Source organism: Echinops telfairi, unplaced genomic scaffold (genome assembly GCF_000313985.2).
Source record: "Echinops telfairi isolate 266 unplaced genomic scaffold, ASM31398v2 ScPeMD7_7424;HRSCAF=8462, whole genome shotgun sequence".
NCBI lineage: Eukaryota > Metazoa > Chordata > Mammalia > Afrosoricida > Tenrecidae > Echinops > Echinops telfairi.
The window spans coordinates 5,189,856-5,209,088 of NW_022111324.1; the positions used below are offsets into that span (position 1 = coordinate 5,189,856).

Here is a 19,233-nt window from a genome sequence, read left to right on the forward strand (position 1 = left end):
TAAGTGGAGAGAAAATGTTTTGAGAATGATGAGGGCAATGAATGTACAAATGCGCTTTACACAATTGATGTGTGTATGGATTGTGATAATAGTTGTATGAGCCCCTAATAAAATGATTAGAAAAAAATAAAAAGAAAGGAATTCCCTCAATCTATTAAAGCGCATCTACAAAAACACCACGCTGGACAGTGAACCACGACATCCACAGTGGAAAGCAGTACGGAGCATCCTCAAATCACGAGGCATTGCTATTCCTTATGACCGGGCAATCCTGCTACTTGGTATAGACTCGGTGACAATAAACAGCAGCATGAACACACACAAGCACACCCACGTTCATCTCAGCACTATTCACAAAAGCAAGGACGCGGACACAATCTAAATGTCCATCAGGGGAAGGATGGATGAATAACCTTTGGTACATACACACAATGGAACCCTACGAATCACTGGCGAAACTGCGAGACACCTCATGACCTGGAGGGACCGGGAAAACACTGTGCTGAGGGAAGCGAGTCACACACAAAAGGACTACCACCACTGAGACCACTGATATTAAAAAAAAAAATCAATGAATCAAGAAAATGTTTTCATATGAAAAGAAACACTTAGCTGGTTACCAGGGGTGGGAGAGGAAGAGAGAGGAGAAGACGGAGCTTTCTACTCCCGTAGAGAGTTCCAGCCTTGGAAACCCACAGGGGTGGTGCCACCCTCTCCCACAGGGTCACTAAGAGTCGGCATCAACTCAAAGGCAGTGAGTTTGTTTTGTTGTTTTTTAGGTGAGGGTGTGACTTAAGACACGCTCCTTCATTTTCCTTGGGGGTATGGTCAGGTAAAAGACAACCACACCTCCATCAAAGCCACTCCTCGGTGTCTAAGAGCCCCCTGGGACACAGGGAAAGATGGCAGGACCATGTGGAAGCGCACATCCAAGGATCTGGTCTCAAGTGGCACAGAGGCCCCAGCACTGCAGCGTGGACACAGAGAGGCAGCACCGAGCCTGCGGGTACCTTCTCCTCATCTGGCCCGAGTCTACGGACCTGTGAGACAAAGCGATGGGCCCTCAGAGGCAAAGAGCAAGGGACCATGTGGCTATGAGTCTGAGGGTAGGAGAGAGACCTGGCTGCTGCCTGAGGCCTAGTGTCGCTGTGGACCAAGGGGCGGTATCCTTATTATTTGCTGATCTAACTTGTGATAATCTATGAGCTTCCCTAATGAACTCCCTAATTGTGAGTCTGTGTGGCCACTACAACAAATAATGGAACCCAGCATAGAAACAGAGTGCTGTGGGCAGAAGCCAAAGAACCGCATGGCTACCAGGCTCAGGACCGGGCACAGACGAGCTGAGAGCATAACTGGAAAGAGGCATTGGTGCAGAAAACAGGATTGTATCCTTAATACTTTCTGATCTTGACTGTGACAGCCTGTTAGTTCTCATAGTAAACCCCCCTAGTTGTGAGTGTTGTCTCTGAGTCCTGTGTGGCCATGGCAGCAGATATGGAATGTCGTCATAATTTAACTAAAGCAGTGCCGTCGAATGCCATGGGAGAAAGGACTGGTGTCAGAAGAGGAGACTGAAGGATGTAAGGTGGAGGCAGGTCTGACCTCTGCCTTGTGGGAATAGACGGAGCTGCATTCTCCTCCCTACCGAGCTCTGCAAAGGTCCCCGGGGCCTTCATACCATTTACAAAATGAACTCAAGATGGTTCAGAGATCTCAGTGCAAAACCCAGAGCTATAGAAATTATCAAGGAAAAAATAAACAAGCATGAATATCAATCTATGAAGAACACGCCAACTGCAGAAGAATGACCCTCCTGAAAATTAGAGCCTGGGTGCATCAAAGGACTTCACCAAAAAGAGAGGAGCTTTAACGGATTCTGGTTTAGATTCTTTATCTGCGAGAGTAAAGCAGACACTATGCTTGAAAATCCCTAATAGTTTACTGACCTAACTTCCCCTGTGAATACGCTCCCAGAACATGTAGGGCCATTTAGTGTTGTATTACAGTTAAGTGTAACTTAGGAGATGACTTGATAAGCTAAGTGATTTAATGTTGTATGTGGAACTGTTAACTCCGACTCAAGATGAGAGGAGCAGCCTTGAGAAGCACACGAACGCAGATTCAACGGAGGTGCCCTCAGAAAGATGACTCCTTTCAGATCATAAATCTGAACCGAGAGAAAGCAGGACAGCCAGGTCCTGAAATGTAAACCCTGTGACACAGACTGTACCCCCGGAGGAGCAGGTGATTAGTCTGAAAATAGTGTAACAAGACAAATGTGCTGGCACCCAGAGCCGTATAAAACTCCCAGTTATATGAGGATGGGGAAGGCAGTACTGGCAACTTGATCCCACTGACCCTCCAAATGTGTGCACGGACGCAAGCTGACTCTCCACTGCCTCTGCTATGCATGCAGCAGCGGTTGGCAGCCACACAGTCGGGTTACAGAAGAAAGTATAAGAGAAGCCAGACTAGGAAAAAGAACTTGGCAATGACATCAGACAAGGACCTAATCCCTAAAATTGAGAGAAACCTTTAACACCTCAACAAGGAAAATACAAATGGTCCAATTTAAAAGTGGGCAGAGGCAGGACCGATAATGAGAGTAGTGATACCAGGAGGGGAAGGGGAAGGTGGGGGAGAAAAAAGGTCTACATATAACCCCCTCCCTGGGGGGCAGACAACAGAAAAGTGGGTGAAGAGAGATTTCGGACAGTGAAAGACATGACAAAATAATAATAATTTATAAATTATCAAGGGTTTGTGAAGGAGGCAGGGTGGGGAGGGAGGGGGAAAATGAGCTGATGCCAAGGGCTCAAGTAGAAAGCCAATGTTAGAATGATGATGGCAACAAATGTACAAGTGTGCATGACACGATGGATATATGTATGGATTGTGATAAGAGTTTTACAAGCCCCCAATAAGATGGTTTTCTTAAAAATGGGCAGATGCCATAAACAGACACTTTATCAAAGAAGACCTTCAGGTAGCCAACAGGCGTATGAAGAAACGTTCATGACCGTGAGCCATTCGAGAGATGCACATTGAAACAACAACCCATGCTGGCAAGGGTTCCGACACCCTGGGACCCTGGTCTAGGGCGGGTGGGCTGTGAAACAGGGAAGCCAGCATGGCAGGCCGTGCAGTGAGGGCCATGTGCCAACACTGATGGTGCTGACTGGCGCACAGCTGTAAATGTGGAGGGTGGCACGTGCAGTCTACATCTAGAGACCCTACCAGGCTCAAAGCCCCAGGGCAGGTGCCAGCAATCACGCCAAGACAGACATCTGGACCCTTGCTCTCCCCAAGTCTTTGGGGGAAACCCAAAGATACAGTTCGCTATCAAAAGAATGGTGAAACACAAGAATTAACAAAAACCTATGCTACATCACTCTTGGTGGACATCCGTAAAGCTTTCAGTCTCAGACAAACAGTGAGCCGCTCACTCTGGAAGGCACTCAAAACACTACCATGGAAGAACTGCCTGCACAGAGCAGACCTGGCTCGATGAGGTGGACGGAGCAAAGCTGCCAGTTCCTTCACTTGCTGATGAGGCAGGACTCGAAGCGAGAAGAATCAGTTGCTAACATTCATTAACAGGAAAGTGGAATGTGAGAAGTAGGAACCTGGGAACATCTCTCACGGCCATCACATCATTCCAACTCATAGTGAGCTGGCAGGACAGAGGGGACCTGCCCCTGTGGGTTTCTGAGTCTAACGCTTTAGGAGAATAGAGAGCCTCATCTTTCCACCCTGGAGCAGCTGGTGGGTTCAAACCGCTGGCCCTTGTGGTGAGCAGGCCAAGGCATACCCCACTGTGGCACCGGGCTCCGAGGAAAAAGAGAAGGCATCACAAATAGGAGGCATGAAGATGGGCAGCTATCGGTCATTTTGAACTGGTTTACTTTGCTGGGAATGAAAACTTCAAGAGATCTGGTGTTGGATTCATTGTCAAAAAGAACTGTTAAAGATTTATCTTGAAGGACAATGCTGTCTTGATAGGATAATATCTATAACAAAGATAACTATTATTCAAATTTACCCACCAACCACAAAAGTCAGTCATAAAGAAAACAAAGAATTCTACCATCTTCTGTAATCTCAAACTGATCAAACATGTAATCAAGATAAACGACTGCTTTGATGTATGGATTGTTATAAGAGCTGTAAGAGCCCCCAATAAAATGATCTTTTAAAAAAAATTACTGATTAGGATGTGAATGGAGCCCTGGGGCATTGTGGGTCTGTGCTAGGCTGTGATCGTCAAGGTCACCAGGTGCCCCTCGGAAAAACAGGGAGGGTTTTCTACACCTCTAAGCAGTGACAGTCTCAAAAACTCACAGGGACAGCTCTACCCTGTCCCCTAGGGTCCTACGAGTCAGCATCGACTCAACAGCAATAAATTGTTTGTTTTAGTTTTAAGGACATGAAAGTTGAAAACAAAGAGGAAGGATTGGTTATTGGAAAACATGGCCCTGGGGATGGGAAGGAAGCGGGCGTTACACGACACAATTTTGCAAGAGCAACAACTTCTTCACTTTAAGTACCTTTTTTCAGTAACATATCGGCAAACACACGTATGGACCTCACCAGATGGAATACACAGGAATCAAACTGAGTACCTCTAGGGGATGAAACAATGGAGAAGTTCAACCTCTTTGGCCAAAAGGCAGCCAGGGGCTGCATGTGAAACAGATCATCAATTGCTCATACGCAAGTTAAAGTTGAAGAAAATATAAAACAAGTCCAAGAGAGTCAACCTGGCACATATCACACCTGAGTTGGGAGACCACCTCAAGGGCAGATTCGATGCCGGAACACTAATGACCGCCAGCCAGGAGAGCTGTGGGGTGACATCAAGAACACCATGACTGTGATGGATGTGGATGTCCTCAGAGACTCTGCAGCTAGCTCTGGAATGGACGAGACGAAGTACCAGAGCTAAGCAAGGCGATTCAAAGAGGAGCTCATGAAGACGATTTTATAATGAAATGTGCGAAGACCTGAGTTAGAAAGCCGATGAGGAAAAACACACACTCAGTATTTCTCTAGCTGAAAGAACTGAAGAAAATATTCAAGTTTCAAATTGCAATTATGAAGAATTTTATGGGCAAAATACTGAATGATGCAGAAAACATCAAACATAGAAAAAAATACAGTCACTTCCCCCCCAAATTCAACCATGACAAAAGGTAGCAGATGGTCAAAACCCAATGGCACTGAAGGAAGAAGTCCAAGCTGCCCTGAAGGCGCCGAGAAGAAACAAGGCTCCAGGAACTGACACAATACCAACTGGAGTGTTTCAACAAACTAGGGAAGCCCTGGAAGCAGTCACTCGTCCATGCCAAGAAAACTAGCACAGGAAATGGAAAAGATCCAAATGTGACCCCCCTCTACAGAAAGATGATCAAACGATATGCAGACATTATCAAACAATATCATTAATGTCACGGGTAAGTAAAATGTTCCTGAACATAATTAAAAAATGAATGTAGCAGGAGGCTGCCAGATATAAAGTCTAGATTCAGAAATAAAGGCTAGATGACATGGAATGAGGAATATCATTACTGAGGTCAGATGGATCTTGGCTAAGAAAGCAGAGAATACCAAAACATAATTACTGCGTTTTATTGACTATGCAAGGGCATTTGACTATGTGGAGTATACGGAGCTAGAGATAACCCTGAGAAGAGCAGAAATTCCAGAACATGTAATTGAGCTCATGTGCAACCTGTACATGGACCAAGAGGCAGTTACTCAAGAACAAGGGATATTAATTGTCTGATTTAAAATCAGCAAAAGTGTGTAGGAGGACTGTATCGTTTGGCCATCTTATTCAATCTGCATGCTGAGCAAATAATCCAAGAAACTGGACGACATAAAGAATTGGGATTAAGATTGGAGGAAGACTATTAACAACTTGCAATATGCAGATGACACAACCTTGAACGAAGAAAGCAAGGAAGACTTACGGGACTTGTGGATGAAGATAAAAGACTACACCTTCAGTACAGATTACCAACTCAATATGAAGCAAACCAAAGTCCTCACAAGTGGGCCAATAAGAACATCGTGACAGATGGGGGAAAAAATTGATGTTGTCAAGGATGTCAGTTTACTTGGATCCAGAACCAATGCTCACAGAAGCAGTGGTCAAGAAATCAAATGACCGATTGCACTGGGAAAATCTAGACAAGGGTAAGAACGATGCGAGAATAACTGATGCATTTGAATTATAGTGTGAGCGGGGAATACTGAAAGTATCAGGGACTACCAAAAAAGTACACAACTCTGTCTTGGACGAAGTAAAACCAGTATGCTCCTTAAAAGCAAGGATCGTGAGACACTGCCTCACATCCTTTTGACCACGTACTCAGCAGAGGTCAGTCTTTGTGAAGTGGAGGGAACAGGAAACGGGAAGACCCTCGGAGAGATGGGGTCGCACGGTGGCTACAATGGGCTCCAACCCAATGTGAGGATTGCACAGAACCAAACCGTGTTTCTTTCTGTTGTGCACAGGCTAGCTAGGAGTCGGGACTGACGAGAACAACACCACATAAAATACGAAGTGTGGAAAAGAAAAGCAGGAAGCAGGTCCGTGTAAGCCTGTTGAGTTCACTGTGTCAAGACTTCTTGATTAAGAATTCCAGAAAGCCAGCGAGAAACCTTTATCTGGCGCTTAAAAGCCAGGAAGGGTGCTCAGACCGAGATCAGGGCATCTTCCCGAGGACGGTGAAAGTTCATCTGTCGGAGTGCACAAGACTGCTAGTGAAACCGCCAAAAGGGAAAACGGCCCTGTGGTCTATCTACATTATCACAAATCGAACCCAGCAACCCAGCAGCGTTCAGCCATGCTCACATGAACTGGAGCACTCTGCAGCTGCAGCTGCATGCCTGTTCTATGAATCGTGCTTTGATGTTTTTATAGGAGCCAGCACCTTAAGCAGTTTATTCCTGGTATTATGTTTGTAAGTATGTAAATACCATTATAAATAATGTAACCCAACAGTAATGACTTAAAATGGATATCTTTAAATGAAAGCCACGCAGTATATAATTTTAGAATAATTCTGTCAAATTTCATTTAAAATTGTGTCAAAGGCAGATTGCTGACACCAAAAATATTTGCTGGCTGGACTCATTTACTCTCTGTGAATTCCTTAATGTTCATGTAAACAAGCCCCAAATTCAGAAGTTGTTAACTCCCCAATTAACTAACCCCCCAACTAATACTTAGGAAAATTAATACCAACTAGAAAAAAAGAACTTGCCAGAATTTGTTCATACTAATTTTTTCCCCCAAGAGCAACTCGTGGGTTTGAACCACTGACTTTCTGGGTAGCAGTTCAATGCATAGTCTACTACGCACCTTTTTTAAAAAAGTAAGATCAAGTAGTTCGAAATAGACTAATTCTTTTTTTTTTTTTTTTTGAAATAGACTAATTCTTGATAAATATCAGCCCTGTATGACTACCTGATCTTACTTAGAAAGAAAAAAAATATTTTCAATACCATGAAAATTTTAATTCCATGAAATCCAAACCCATCGAGTTGATTCTAACTCAGAGATCCTACATGAAAGAGCAGAACTGCCCTCTATGGTCTCTAAGAGTATACTCTTTATGGAAGTAGCCCAGGGACCCTTGATAACTCGTTTTTTAGCAACTCAGCCTAGAGCTTGAGGACCATGTTAAGTGTGAATCCTACAACAACCCACAAAGGTAGGCACCCCTATCTCCTGTTCAGATGAAGTAATTTCTGGAGCCACTCCTGTAGAAAATGATGGACACAGAGTACAACTAACTGCCTTAATGCTGAAAGCTGTGCCTGCCCTTCCTTGTCAGCTGGTCACAGAAAAGCAGACAGTCTCACCAGCCATGCATCCAGCCAAGCCCGCATAATACTCCAGGCACTGCCACGAGGTCTCAATGTCCAACCGGGCCTCAAACACAGACTTGCCATTGTTGATGGTCTCCACGGTGGCAATTTCATCCTTCCGTTCCTTTGAGTAAAAACAGAAGATGCATACATTTAAGACCTGTTCAACACTCAAACAGAACACCAAATTTTTAAAAGCAGAAACACTGGTGCATTGAATGAAACTAAAACCAATAGCAGGGATATAGTTGGAAAAGTGACACAAGCTTATTGCTAAGACCAGAAGAAATGTATGGTGCAGGCTACCACTAGCAGATGCGCTAAAAGAGATGATACTAGGTCTTGGATAGAGTGGAAGAAAAATGTAGAACAAAAGTTAAAATTAGAAAGGAGACCAGGGTTGTGTTAGACAGGGTTCTCTAGAGAGATAAAACCAAATTGCTGATAATTTAATATATTTATTTATAAAGATAATTAGATATATAACAAGGAATGAACTGTTAAATCATATGCAGATAAATATATAATACAAGAAAGAAACAGTTAAATTATAAAGCACTACAAATGGCTCAATTCAACTCACTCCTGTGAGAGAGTTGTGAGAGACTAGCAGTCCTTCAAGTCTAGTCTGCTGCCAGATCTTCCTCTATTTATAGAGAGAGCTAGGCTATGTCGGCACAGCAGCCAATCAGAAGGCAGGTCACCAACTGCCAGCCAGGTCACCAACCACCAGTCCCCAGCTCCAGTGATGTCTTAACGGGACCCCAACTTACAGCGACACAGTCCACAGGTAGTGTAGCCTTTAACTTGAGGCACAGAATAAGCAAGGCAGCCGCACACTGGTCCGATTATCACAGAGTGAGAGACAAGAAAGGCGAGACTCACCAAGCCATTTATCTCTCTGCCCTTCAGTTAATCCCACTTGTGTTTATCAGCCAGGCAGCACAATAAACTATCTCAAGGGTACAGTGTAGTAGCGATGAAACATACAACTTTCCTCTAGTTCCTAAATGCTTCCCCACCCCCACTATCATGAGCCCAATTCTACCTCACAAATCTGGCCAGACCAGAGGATGTACACTGGTACAGATAGGAACTAGAAACATGTGGAATTCAGGACAGATGATCCCTTCAGGACCAGTGGAGAGAGTGGCAATACCGGGAGGGTGGAGGGAAGGTGGGGTGGAAAGGGAGAACTGATTACAAAGATCTACATATAACCTCCTCCCTGGGGGACGGACAACAGAAAAATGGGTGAAGGCAGACATTGAATAGTGTAAGATATGACAAAATAATAATTTATAACTTATCATGGGTTCATGAGAGAGGGAGGAGGGAAAATGAGGGGCTGATACCAAGGGCTCAAGCAGAAAGCAAATGTTTTGAGAATGATGATGGCAACAAATGTACAAATGTGCTTGACTGGATGTATGTACGGATTGTGCTAAGAGTTGTATGTGCCCCCAATAAAATGATTTAAAAAAGAGAAGAAAGGAGACCAGGCTTGCTTGTCAACAGAAGCTGGTAGCTATGCCCTTAGTGACAACTTCAGTCTGGAACTGAGCTCCTCCCCATGGCTCATTCTCAGCCAAACAACAGACCAGTCTATCAGGGAAACAGTGACCCAGTGAGGTGCGGACTGAGGAACCATGTAAGGTCCAAAGGGCAGCGCTTCCCCGAGGACAGTGTGCAGAGGTGAGGCCGGTGGGGGTGTGAACGGACACACTGTGGAGGCGAGAGATAGGGGATAGCACACTGAGAGGGCTGCAATGAACGAGATAAAACAAAATGTGCATGAATTATTCCATGTAACAAACCAGTGTTCTGCTGTATAAACCTGCACTTAATTCACAATGAAAAGTTTAAAAAGCAAAAGCTTATCACTAAACAGCAGCCCTATTCTCCCTACTGACACAAACTCAGGCCCAAACCTTTATTTCAAGGTTAGGAAGTTTTGAGAAATTGACATTACATACGTATAAATATGTATATGCATGTGTGCACAGTTCTCTTTAAAGGGTCAAAAAACAAAGTTATTACTTTGAAGACTAAGATGCACCTGACTCAAGCCATGGTCTTTTCATTTACCTCCTATGTACAAGAAATCTGGGAAATGTGTACAGGAGACTAAAGAAGAACTGATGTATTTCCATTATGGTGCTGCTCAAGAAAAACAACAAATCTGTCTCAGAGGGGGGACCAGCAGAATGCTCCTCACAAGCAACGACGGAGAGACACGTGACCAGCTGTCCTAGAGAGGGGCGGCAGGCCTGGCAAGGGCAGGGCCTGTGAAGCGTGGAAGACTGAATGAGATGGCTGGACCCCGTGCTGCCAACAATGGGACCAAATGTAGCAACTTCTGTGCGGATGGGGCCGGACTGGGCAGTGGTCGGCTCTGTGGCACACAGGGTCACTATGAATCAGAACCCTCTAGCTACAGAATGTTTGTACGGTGGCTCAATGGCCCCGAGCAACACCATGTTTGGTGTATACAGATACACAGGGAGAGAGAAGTCCTTAGGATGTTAGACAAACTAGGCCAACGTGAATGTAGCACTTAAAAGATTATACACAGGAAATGAAGCGTTTAAAACCATAAGTCTGTTCTAATACTCACCATCAACCAGTACACTTTTCAAATACTATTTCACAACTTACTAATGATAAAAAGACTTTAGGAATGAGATGATACAGGAATGAGATGAAAAGATATGACCAATAAACAGGAAAGCTAAATGATACTTTTCTTTGGCCAAAAGGTTCTCTGGTGGTACAGCAGTTAAGCATTGGGCTGCTAACTGCAAAGTCAGCAGTTTGAAACTACCAGCCAGATTCCGGAGAAAGAGAAGTCTTTCTACGCCCACAATGGTTCACAGTCTCAGAAACCCACAGGGACCATCCTACCTTCTTTTCTCTGGCCGCTACAATTCAGAATCGACTCGATGGCAGTGAGAGGTTTTTTTTGTTTTGTTTTGTTTTTATTAAATACTTTTATTAGGGGCTGTTACGTCTATCACAATCCATACATTCATCCATTATGTCAAGCACATTTGTACACAGACTGCCATCATGGTTTTCAAAGCATTTTCTACTTGGGTCCTCGATATCAGCTCATTTTCCCCCTTCCTCCCTCCCCTGCCCGCCCTCCCTCATGAACCCTTGACGTTATAGATTATTACTTTCATATCTTACATCATCCTCTGTTGCCCTTCACCCACTTTTCTGTTGTTCATCCCCCTGGGAGAGGGTTATATGTTGATCCTTGTAATCGATTCCCCTTTCCTCCCCCCACCGCTTGTTTATCTTTAAGCCTTTAAGAGCCCAGACACTATATCTTTTGATAGCCTGCCACCATCAGATTTCTTCACATTTGTTTATTCGCCCGCTTTGTCTTCAGCAATCGTATTGGGAAGATGAGCATCACAGAGAGCCAGATTATTAGAAATAAATGTCCTTTGTCTCCTGGTTCTCCCTCTATTTCCTTTTACTTTCCTTTTGTCCCGCCATCATGTTTGGCCGTCTTTCAGGTTTAGTAATTCCTCGCTGCTACAATGCCCTTCATTAAGCCCCACTAGGCATCCTACACCCTTCTCTCCATTGATTTTAGTTCACTTGTTGTTCCCTTGTCCCTGGGTTGGTTTCCCACCCCACCCCTTTTATTTCTCCCACCTCCTCTTCCCCCGTATCCCCTCAGAACCATCAGTCCCATTCTTTTAGTCTCTGAATTGTTTATTCTGCCTATTTTATCTAGATAGACATGCAAAGACATTAATAAGCGTAAGAACCAGGCAAAGCCAAACAAAACAACAAAGGAAGTCAAAGCCAACAAAGCAATGACAACAAAAAAACAAAAACAAAGTAACATCAACAAAAACAAAGCCATTGACAAAAATGGAAAAGCCTATAAATAGTTCAAAGTCGGTTTGTTGGCCTTTACAAGTGTTTTCCAGTCAAGTCTGATGGGGTGCCACACTCTGTCTCAAAAGTCTATTTTTGGTATTCCCTAGGGAGCAGTGAGTTTTTTGGAGAAAGAAGATAAAAATAATTGAATATGTAAGAAATAAACAACTGCTTGTGTGGATCCAATTTAAAATAAACAATGTGGGGGATACTTAAACATACATTAAAATTAGTCAAGCAACTGACAAGAAGAAATGTTCTCTTACTAAAAATGGTAAGCAGCTTTTAGCTTGGAGATGGCCTGAGTACAACTCTCTCCGAGGGTCCCACATCCAGGTCCATCTGACGCCAGCACCTCCACTGAGCCACCCCAAGTTTGCCTCAAGGTCATCAAAGTCGTGCTCTTGAGGTACACTGGCGGGGAAGCGGGAGGCTGGTGTCATGTCATGTCTGTACTGGTCCCCAAGATCAGCCCCTTGGCTTTGTCTCCAAAAAAGCTTGGTGATGGCATTGCCATCACTGGAAGGGGCTAAGGATGACAGTGGAAACTGACCAGGCAGAAGAGGGCCTTCTGCCTCTGCCCTGACCATCAAAGCCCTCGGGGAACCGCCCAGGGACAGAGAAAGGCAGGGAAATATTAAGCACCACTTTTGGTGAGCGCTCACTGCCCGTCATTTGCAACCCCCATCTTTAACCAGAGAACTCTCTGGAACTATGAGAGAGATCCTGGGAGTTGACTGGCCAGTCTGTGGCTGCAATGCTGACAGCCACCACCCTCAGGACACCATAGATGGCATCAATAGTAGTGTGGTGGGATGCCTACCAGTTAATAAAACTACTCAATGAAGAATCATTTGAAGCAACAGCCAAAAAAAGACATGTAATAAGGCTGACCAGAAGCAAAACAGCCAACAAAAATTTCCACAAATACAAACGTCAGGGAAAAAACTGAAGCAGGAATGCAGGAACAGTAAAAGGTATGCATGCAGTCTCTGCCTTTACGGGGCTTACTTCTAAAAGGTAAATCCAGAAAATTCTAAGTAGACATTGCAATTACTGAGTTGGCACATTCCTCCACAAAGAAGCATTGCCTATATTCAAACATGGACTAAACTCTTATTAAAACCTATAACCCATCTTCTTTTTCTGACTCTGTATTCACCAAAACCATCTTCTCTTTCCCTAGCTCTATATTCACCAAACTGTTCAACTGTCTAATCCTTAAAGTTTGTGCCCCATTATACAGACACTGGGAAGACACTACGAGGAAACTAAGCATCGATTATTTAATCCAATATAAATCATTCCCCATTACTGAGTGAGTAGTGTTTGATTAAGCTGAAAGTTTTCCAAAATGTATAATCAACCATGAATAGCTTAGTTTACCTCTGCTTCTAGCGAGGCATTAAGTACTGGCTCTGTGAGAAGATTGTGACTCAGTGGGCAGCATTTCAAATACATTGCGCAATCTTACACTGGCAAGAGTGAAATGGTGCTCTGCTTACACTTGGATACAAGAGTGAACAAACAGGAAGTGATTTGGGAACGTTTTATACTGAGAACTTTGTTTTCAAAATGGCAACTAGTTAGGGTGTAACTTGAATGAGGACATTACTTGAGTCGTGCCCCCTTGTAAGGCTGTGATTCTGGATTCAAGATGAAACCCACCTTAGTAGTGCCTCATTAACACACAGAAATTAGGACTGTGCGCACACGTACATACATACATCACAGAATGGAGGGCAGCCGTGTCCAATGTAGGACTGTCCTGGGAATCACAGTCAGCCGAGTTGACAGATATTTTTGAGGGGACACAATTCAATCCATGACAAGGCGACAATCATCAGAGCACGTGCAGAAACCCGGGACATGAGTAGACACACATGGCAAAGATGGAAAGTACATGAGGTCAAGCAAAGAAATTGCTAAGAAAAGTAGGTAATTAGCATGAACAGATACATGCAAAACCATGTTCATCACAGGACTATTCCAAATAGCAGGAAGATGGAAACAACCTAAATTCCTGAAGAATGGACAAACTTTGCCACATACACACAGCGGAACACTATGCATCGCTAAAGAACAGTGACCAGTCTGTGCGATGCTTCATGAGACGGGCGGATTGTGAGGGCGTCATCACCACTTCTCTGTCAGTTTGTCCGACTGTGGTGGCTTGTGTGCTGCTGGGTTGCTAGAAGCTATGTCGCTGTTATTTCAGATGCCATTGGGCCCACAGTGAGCAGGTTTCAGCAGAGCTTCCAGACCAAGAACAGACGGTGAGGACGGAATCAACTGCCCCTTTCAGAGGAAGCAGCTGCCCCAAACCTTACACGTGGCGTGGAAACTCCGTCAGAGAGGAAGCCCGACGAGGAGCAGACCGTGCCGCAGGTGGTGCCAGAGGGGGGCCACTCGGGACAGAGGGCACTCGAAACGTGACTGAGGGGGAGCTGCTTCTGCAAAGCGGACTCAACTGTGGTGACGTGAATGAGGAAAGCCCACAGAAAGGGGGCCTGTGGGATCTTCTTTTGCTGAAGGAGCACACCGCAAGGGAAGAAGAAATAGTTGCCAAAAATCTGCTACTAATCAGAACTAAGAATGTATCCAGTATGAATCGGGTAAATTGGAAGTCATCAAAAATGAAAAAGAATGCATAAAGACTGATATTCTAGGCATCTGTGAGCTGAAATGGGCTGGTATTGGACATTTTGAATAAGCAAATCATATGACTTACTATGCAGAGTATAACACAATCAAGAAGGACTCGTACTGCAATCATTGTCAAAAGGGCATTTCAATGTAAACCTTGAATTATAATGCTGTGATAGAAGTATATTTATCTGCTTTTAAGGAAATCCAATCCATGTAACTATGATGGGGAAGGCCAATATCAGCAGTTAAAATGAGGCCGGGGCTGACAGCAGAGCAGACAATCAATTGCTCAGACGTAAGTTCAGAATACAACTGAAGAAAAGCAAAACAAACCACAAAAGCCAAAATACAACCGAGTCTGTCCCACTTGGATTTCAGAACAGCTCAAGAGCAGATTTGAGACACTGAACACTACTGACAGAAGACCTGATGAACTGTGGGAGGGCACCAGGAACATCGTTCATGAAGAAAGCAAAAGGTCAATAGCAAGACAGGAAAGAAACCAAAGGTCACAGTGGATGTCAGAAGAAACTCTGAAACTTGCTCTTGAAAAGGAAGAACACACTTAGCATTCCTTAAACTGAAACTCAAAAAAAAAAAACATTTCAAGCCCTGAGTTGCAATATTCAAAGATTCTGAGGAAAATATTGAATGATGCAGGAAGCATCAAAAGAAGGCAGAAAGAATACACAAGAGACACTGTATCAAAAAAAAGAAACTAGTTGAATCAATCAGAATAGTGTCTGGGGTCTTAAAGTCCACACAGAAGCGCACCAGCTTGTCTCGATCAGCCGTACTGTCGGGCAGAGACCATTATAACCTGGATTATGCTGATCACACTCGACACTAGGTCAGTTGACCACCCTCTTGACACAGTTGAATTTGTTCTGGACGCAAGTATCTCTTACTGGTTCCATGACAGAAATTTCTTCCCTGGCTTTTTGAATGTTGATGGGAGTGTCTTTTCCCTCTTCCCCATTATTAATATTTTTGTCTGTGCACTACTATGTTTTTACCCTTACCACCTTAGTGCAATTTTGTGTTCTATTGTCTTCTGTTGGATCTCCCAGCTGTGAAGCACAGCAGTGGATACATAATGATAATAACGGACACAACTGGATATAGAGAATACAGGGCTGGGGTGGGGGTCAGGAGGGAGGGAGGGAAAGGGCATTATGGAAGTAACTAATGAAGATGGGAGTGGGGAGGGAGCTGATACAAGGGCTCAAGTAGAAAGAAATTATTTCTGAAATGTTGATGGCAACATATGTACAAGTGTGCTTAATACTATTGAATAATAGATTGTTATAAGATTTTTAAGAGCCCCCCCCCAATAAAATGATTAATTAAAAGAAATGCTTTGAAAATGAACACAATTCTACCTTACACATCCAGCTAGACCAGAGCATATCCACTGGGGCAGATAAGAACTGGAAACACAGGGAACCCGAGACAGGACCACTAATGAGAATAGATACCAGGAGGGTAAGGGGTAGGTGGGGGGAGGAATGGGGAACCAATCACAATGATCTACATATAACCCCTTCCCAAGGGGATGGACAACAGAAAAATGGGTGAACAGAGACGGTAGCTGATATAAGACATGAAAAAAAATTTATAAATTATCAGGGGTTCATGGGGGAGGGAGGGAAGGAGCGGGGAAAATGAGGAGCGGATATCAAGGGAAGATATCTTAAAAATGATGATGGCAACACATGTACAAATGTTCTTGACATAATGGATGGATGGATGGAGGTAAAAGCTGTAAGTGCACCCAATAAAATGATTTATTTAAAAAAAAGAAAGAAAATTATGATGGCAACATATGCACAAATGTGATTGATACAACTGATGTATGAATTGTTATAAAGAGTTGTAAGAGCCCCCAATAAAATGATTTTTAAACACCATTTAAAATGAAAAACAAAAACCACTACCTCTACCACTCAGGGAATTCCATGACTATATTTTAGTATCATGAGTTTCAAAAAGTTCGTGGAAAAACAGAATTAAAAGATAATGATATTTTTCCATAAACTTTTTTGAAGCTCCCTGTACTGAAGTGACGTGACTTGGTAAATGACTCGGTGATGCTTTGAAATTCCCAACAAAAGACTACTGGGCGCATGCAAACGAGGTGGACAAGGCTCTGCCTCAGGAATCGGTCAGTTTTGCCATTTTTCTGGGTAGAAAGTGAGCAATTTCCAAAGCAGGAACAGAGAATTCCACAACCACCGAGAGAGAGAAGTTTGGAGTGAAGTATCCCTGCCTGGTGAGGTGGCCGAGTAGCGGGACCAAGACCAGGAGGCAGAGCAGCCAGCTTCCCAGTCCAAGTAAACATGAGAGCCAGCAGGCAGGCAGAGCCAGGCTTGTAGAGGGAGGAGCCCGGCGAGCATTTATCAGAGCTTTCACCACTTGCCTGCACAGGGCAGCGGTCAAGGGGTTTCATAGCAGGGGTCAAGGATCAGAATGTGCTTGACTGACACACTGGAGACAGAACAGTATCCTTAGCTTCCCTGACAGGGACTTGTCATGTTAGCTTCTGTAATCAGGCCATAACCGTGAGTACCAGCAGTGAGTTCCGTATGAGCGTGGTGACCCAGCAGAGAAGCGGAGAGTCATGGGAGGGCAGGTGGGGTCAGAAGAGGAGAAGAAAGGTATCCTCCGCCTCCCAGGAATTATTGTGGGCAAGTGTGCACTTACATTCCCTCCCCCTTACGGAGCCATTTCCTTGCCCCTTGATAGATTCGGGATTTCCTGGCATTCCATAAGGAGCAGCTAGTACTTTTGATTTTTAAGACTTTTTAAAGCTTGACCTTTTTTTTAGTCTTGCTTTTGTTTTAAAAGAAGGCCAAGCCCCATCTAGCTCAGAAGCAACAAAGCCCACGTGGAAGAAACACACCACCCTGTGTGATCACGAGGTGTTGAAGGGATCAGGTATCAGGCATCTAAGAACAAAAAAAATCATATCATTGTGAATGAGGGGGGGAGTGCAGATTGAGGGCCCAAGAACCATCTGTAGGCAACTGGGCAACCCCTTACAGAAGGGCTGCGGGGAGGAGATGAGCCAGTCAGGGTGCAGTGTAGCAACAATGAAACATACAACTTTGATGAAACATATAACTTTCCTCTAGTTCCTAAATGTTTCCTGCACTACCACCACCACCATCACCACCACCACCCCCCAACTATCATGATCCCAATTCTACCTTACAAATCTGGCTAGACCAGAGGATGTACACTGGTACAGATAGGAAGTGGAAACAGGGAATCCAGGACAGATGATCCCTTCAGGACCAGTGCTCAGAGTGGTGATACCGTGAGGGTGGAGGAAGGGTGGGGTGGAAAAGGGGAAGCCATTACAAGGATCTACATATAACCTCCTCCCTGGTGCATGGACAACAAAAAAGTGGGTGAAGGGATACATCGGACAGTGTCAGATATGACAAAATAATAATAATTTATAAATGATCAAGGGTTCATGAGGGAGGGGCAGTGGGGAGGGGAAAAAATGAGGGGCTGATACCAAGGGCTCAAGCAGAAAGCAAATGTTTTGAGAAGGATGATGGCAACAAATATACAAATGTGCTTCACACAATGGATGGATGCATAGATTGTTATAAGAGTTGGATGAGCCCCCAATAAAATTATTTTTAAAAAAGAGGGCCAAGTCAAACCCACTGCCAACTGTTGGGTGGATTCCAAATTACAGTGACACTCTAGGCAGAGAAGTACTGCTCCTACAGGGTTCTCAAGACTAAATATGTACAAAGTACAATGTTGCAGCTTTCTCCCAAAGAGCAGTGGGCAGATTCAAACCACTGACCCTCGGTTAGGGACCAAGAGTTTTAACCAATGCACCCCCAGGGCTCCTCTGAAAGAAAGTGGCATCTATGAAACCTTTAAGGCAGTTAAGCTAGACTACAAATACGGAAAAACGCTTAAGGGTCATCAGGAAAAAGAAAAAGAGAAACAAGTATACAAATGTGGGTTAAAAAGGAAACAAGCTACAAATGGTGCATTCATGCAAAACAAAGATGGAAAAGTAAACCATCAAGGGAGCTCTCACAAAGAATCAAGAGCCAGCTAGACATTAAAAAACCACTGATATTCAAACCTCACCAACTCATGGCGACACTACAAACAGGTGGAACTGCGCCAGTGGGTTTCTGAGACTGTAACTCTTTACAGGGGTAGAAAGCCTCCTCTTTCTCCCTCAGGTGGACAATACTACTGGACATAAACATGTTTTACAGTAAAGTGAGCATGTGGAAGTATTTTTCAATTCCATAAAGACAGTACAACCTCATACCACATCAAAGTCTAATTGCCAACCACCGATCACAGAATCTTCAGGGCAATTCAGGAAAGGTGCTCTGGAAGGCAATAAACTAACACATACCCTTATTATCCTGGCAGCCTCCAAAAGGATTCGGCCCCGCTCCATGCCAGATTTTCTACTCCATATTTTAAAGGCAGCCTTTGCACTTTGAATAGCCAAATCTACTTCCTTTTCTCCTGAACACGTGAAAGTAGCGATCACTCGACCTATAAAGAAGAGAAAAGGGTGATTGCAAACTATTGTCACACATTTACAATAAAGTATTATGTATCAGATTGCCTCTTAACGATTGCCTTCCTGCTTTTGAATGTGGTTTTTCAGTGGTCACCCTAATACCAGCAGTTCTTAACTATTATTTGGGGATCACTGACTATCCTGGATTGAATTGTGTCTCTCATGATTCTCTGTGAGTTGGCAACTATGGAATGATGCAATTTGGCCGTTATGTAATGATATATTCC

General features: G+C 44.0%; 1 protein-coding gene across 1 annotated transcript in view; it reads right to left on the minus strand.

Annotated features, from left to right (window-relative positions):
• Positions 1 to 18,973, minus strand: part of ALDH9A1 (aldehyde dehydrogenase 9 family member A1) — a 37,996-nt gene extending 19,023 nt beyond the window's left edge. The window contains exons 1-2 of the mRNA XM_004706760.2: positions 18,833 to 18,973; positions 7,876 to 8,005 (exon numbers count right to left, since the gene is read on the minus strand). Of these exons, the coding sequence (XP_004706817.1) occupies positions 7,876 to 8,005; positions 18,833 to 18,877 (175 nt within the window). The 5' untranslated portion in view covers positions 18,878 to 18,973. The remainder of the gene's footprint in view (positions 1 to 7,875; positions 8,006 to 18,832) is intronic.
• Between the last annotated feature and the right edge of the window lie 260 nt (positions 18,974 to 19,233).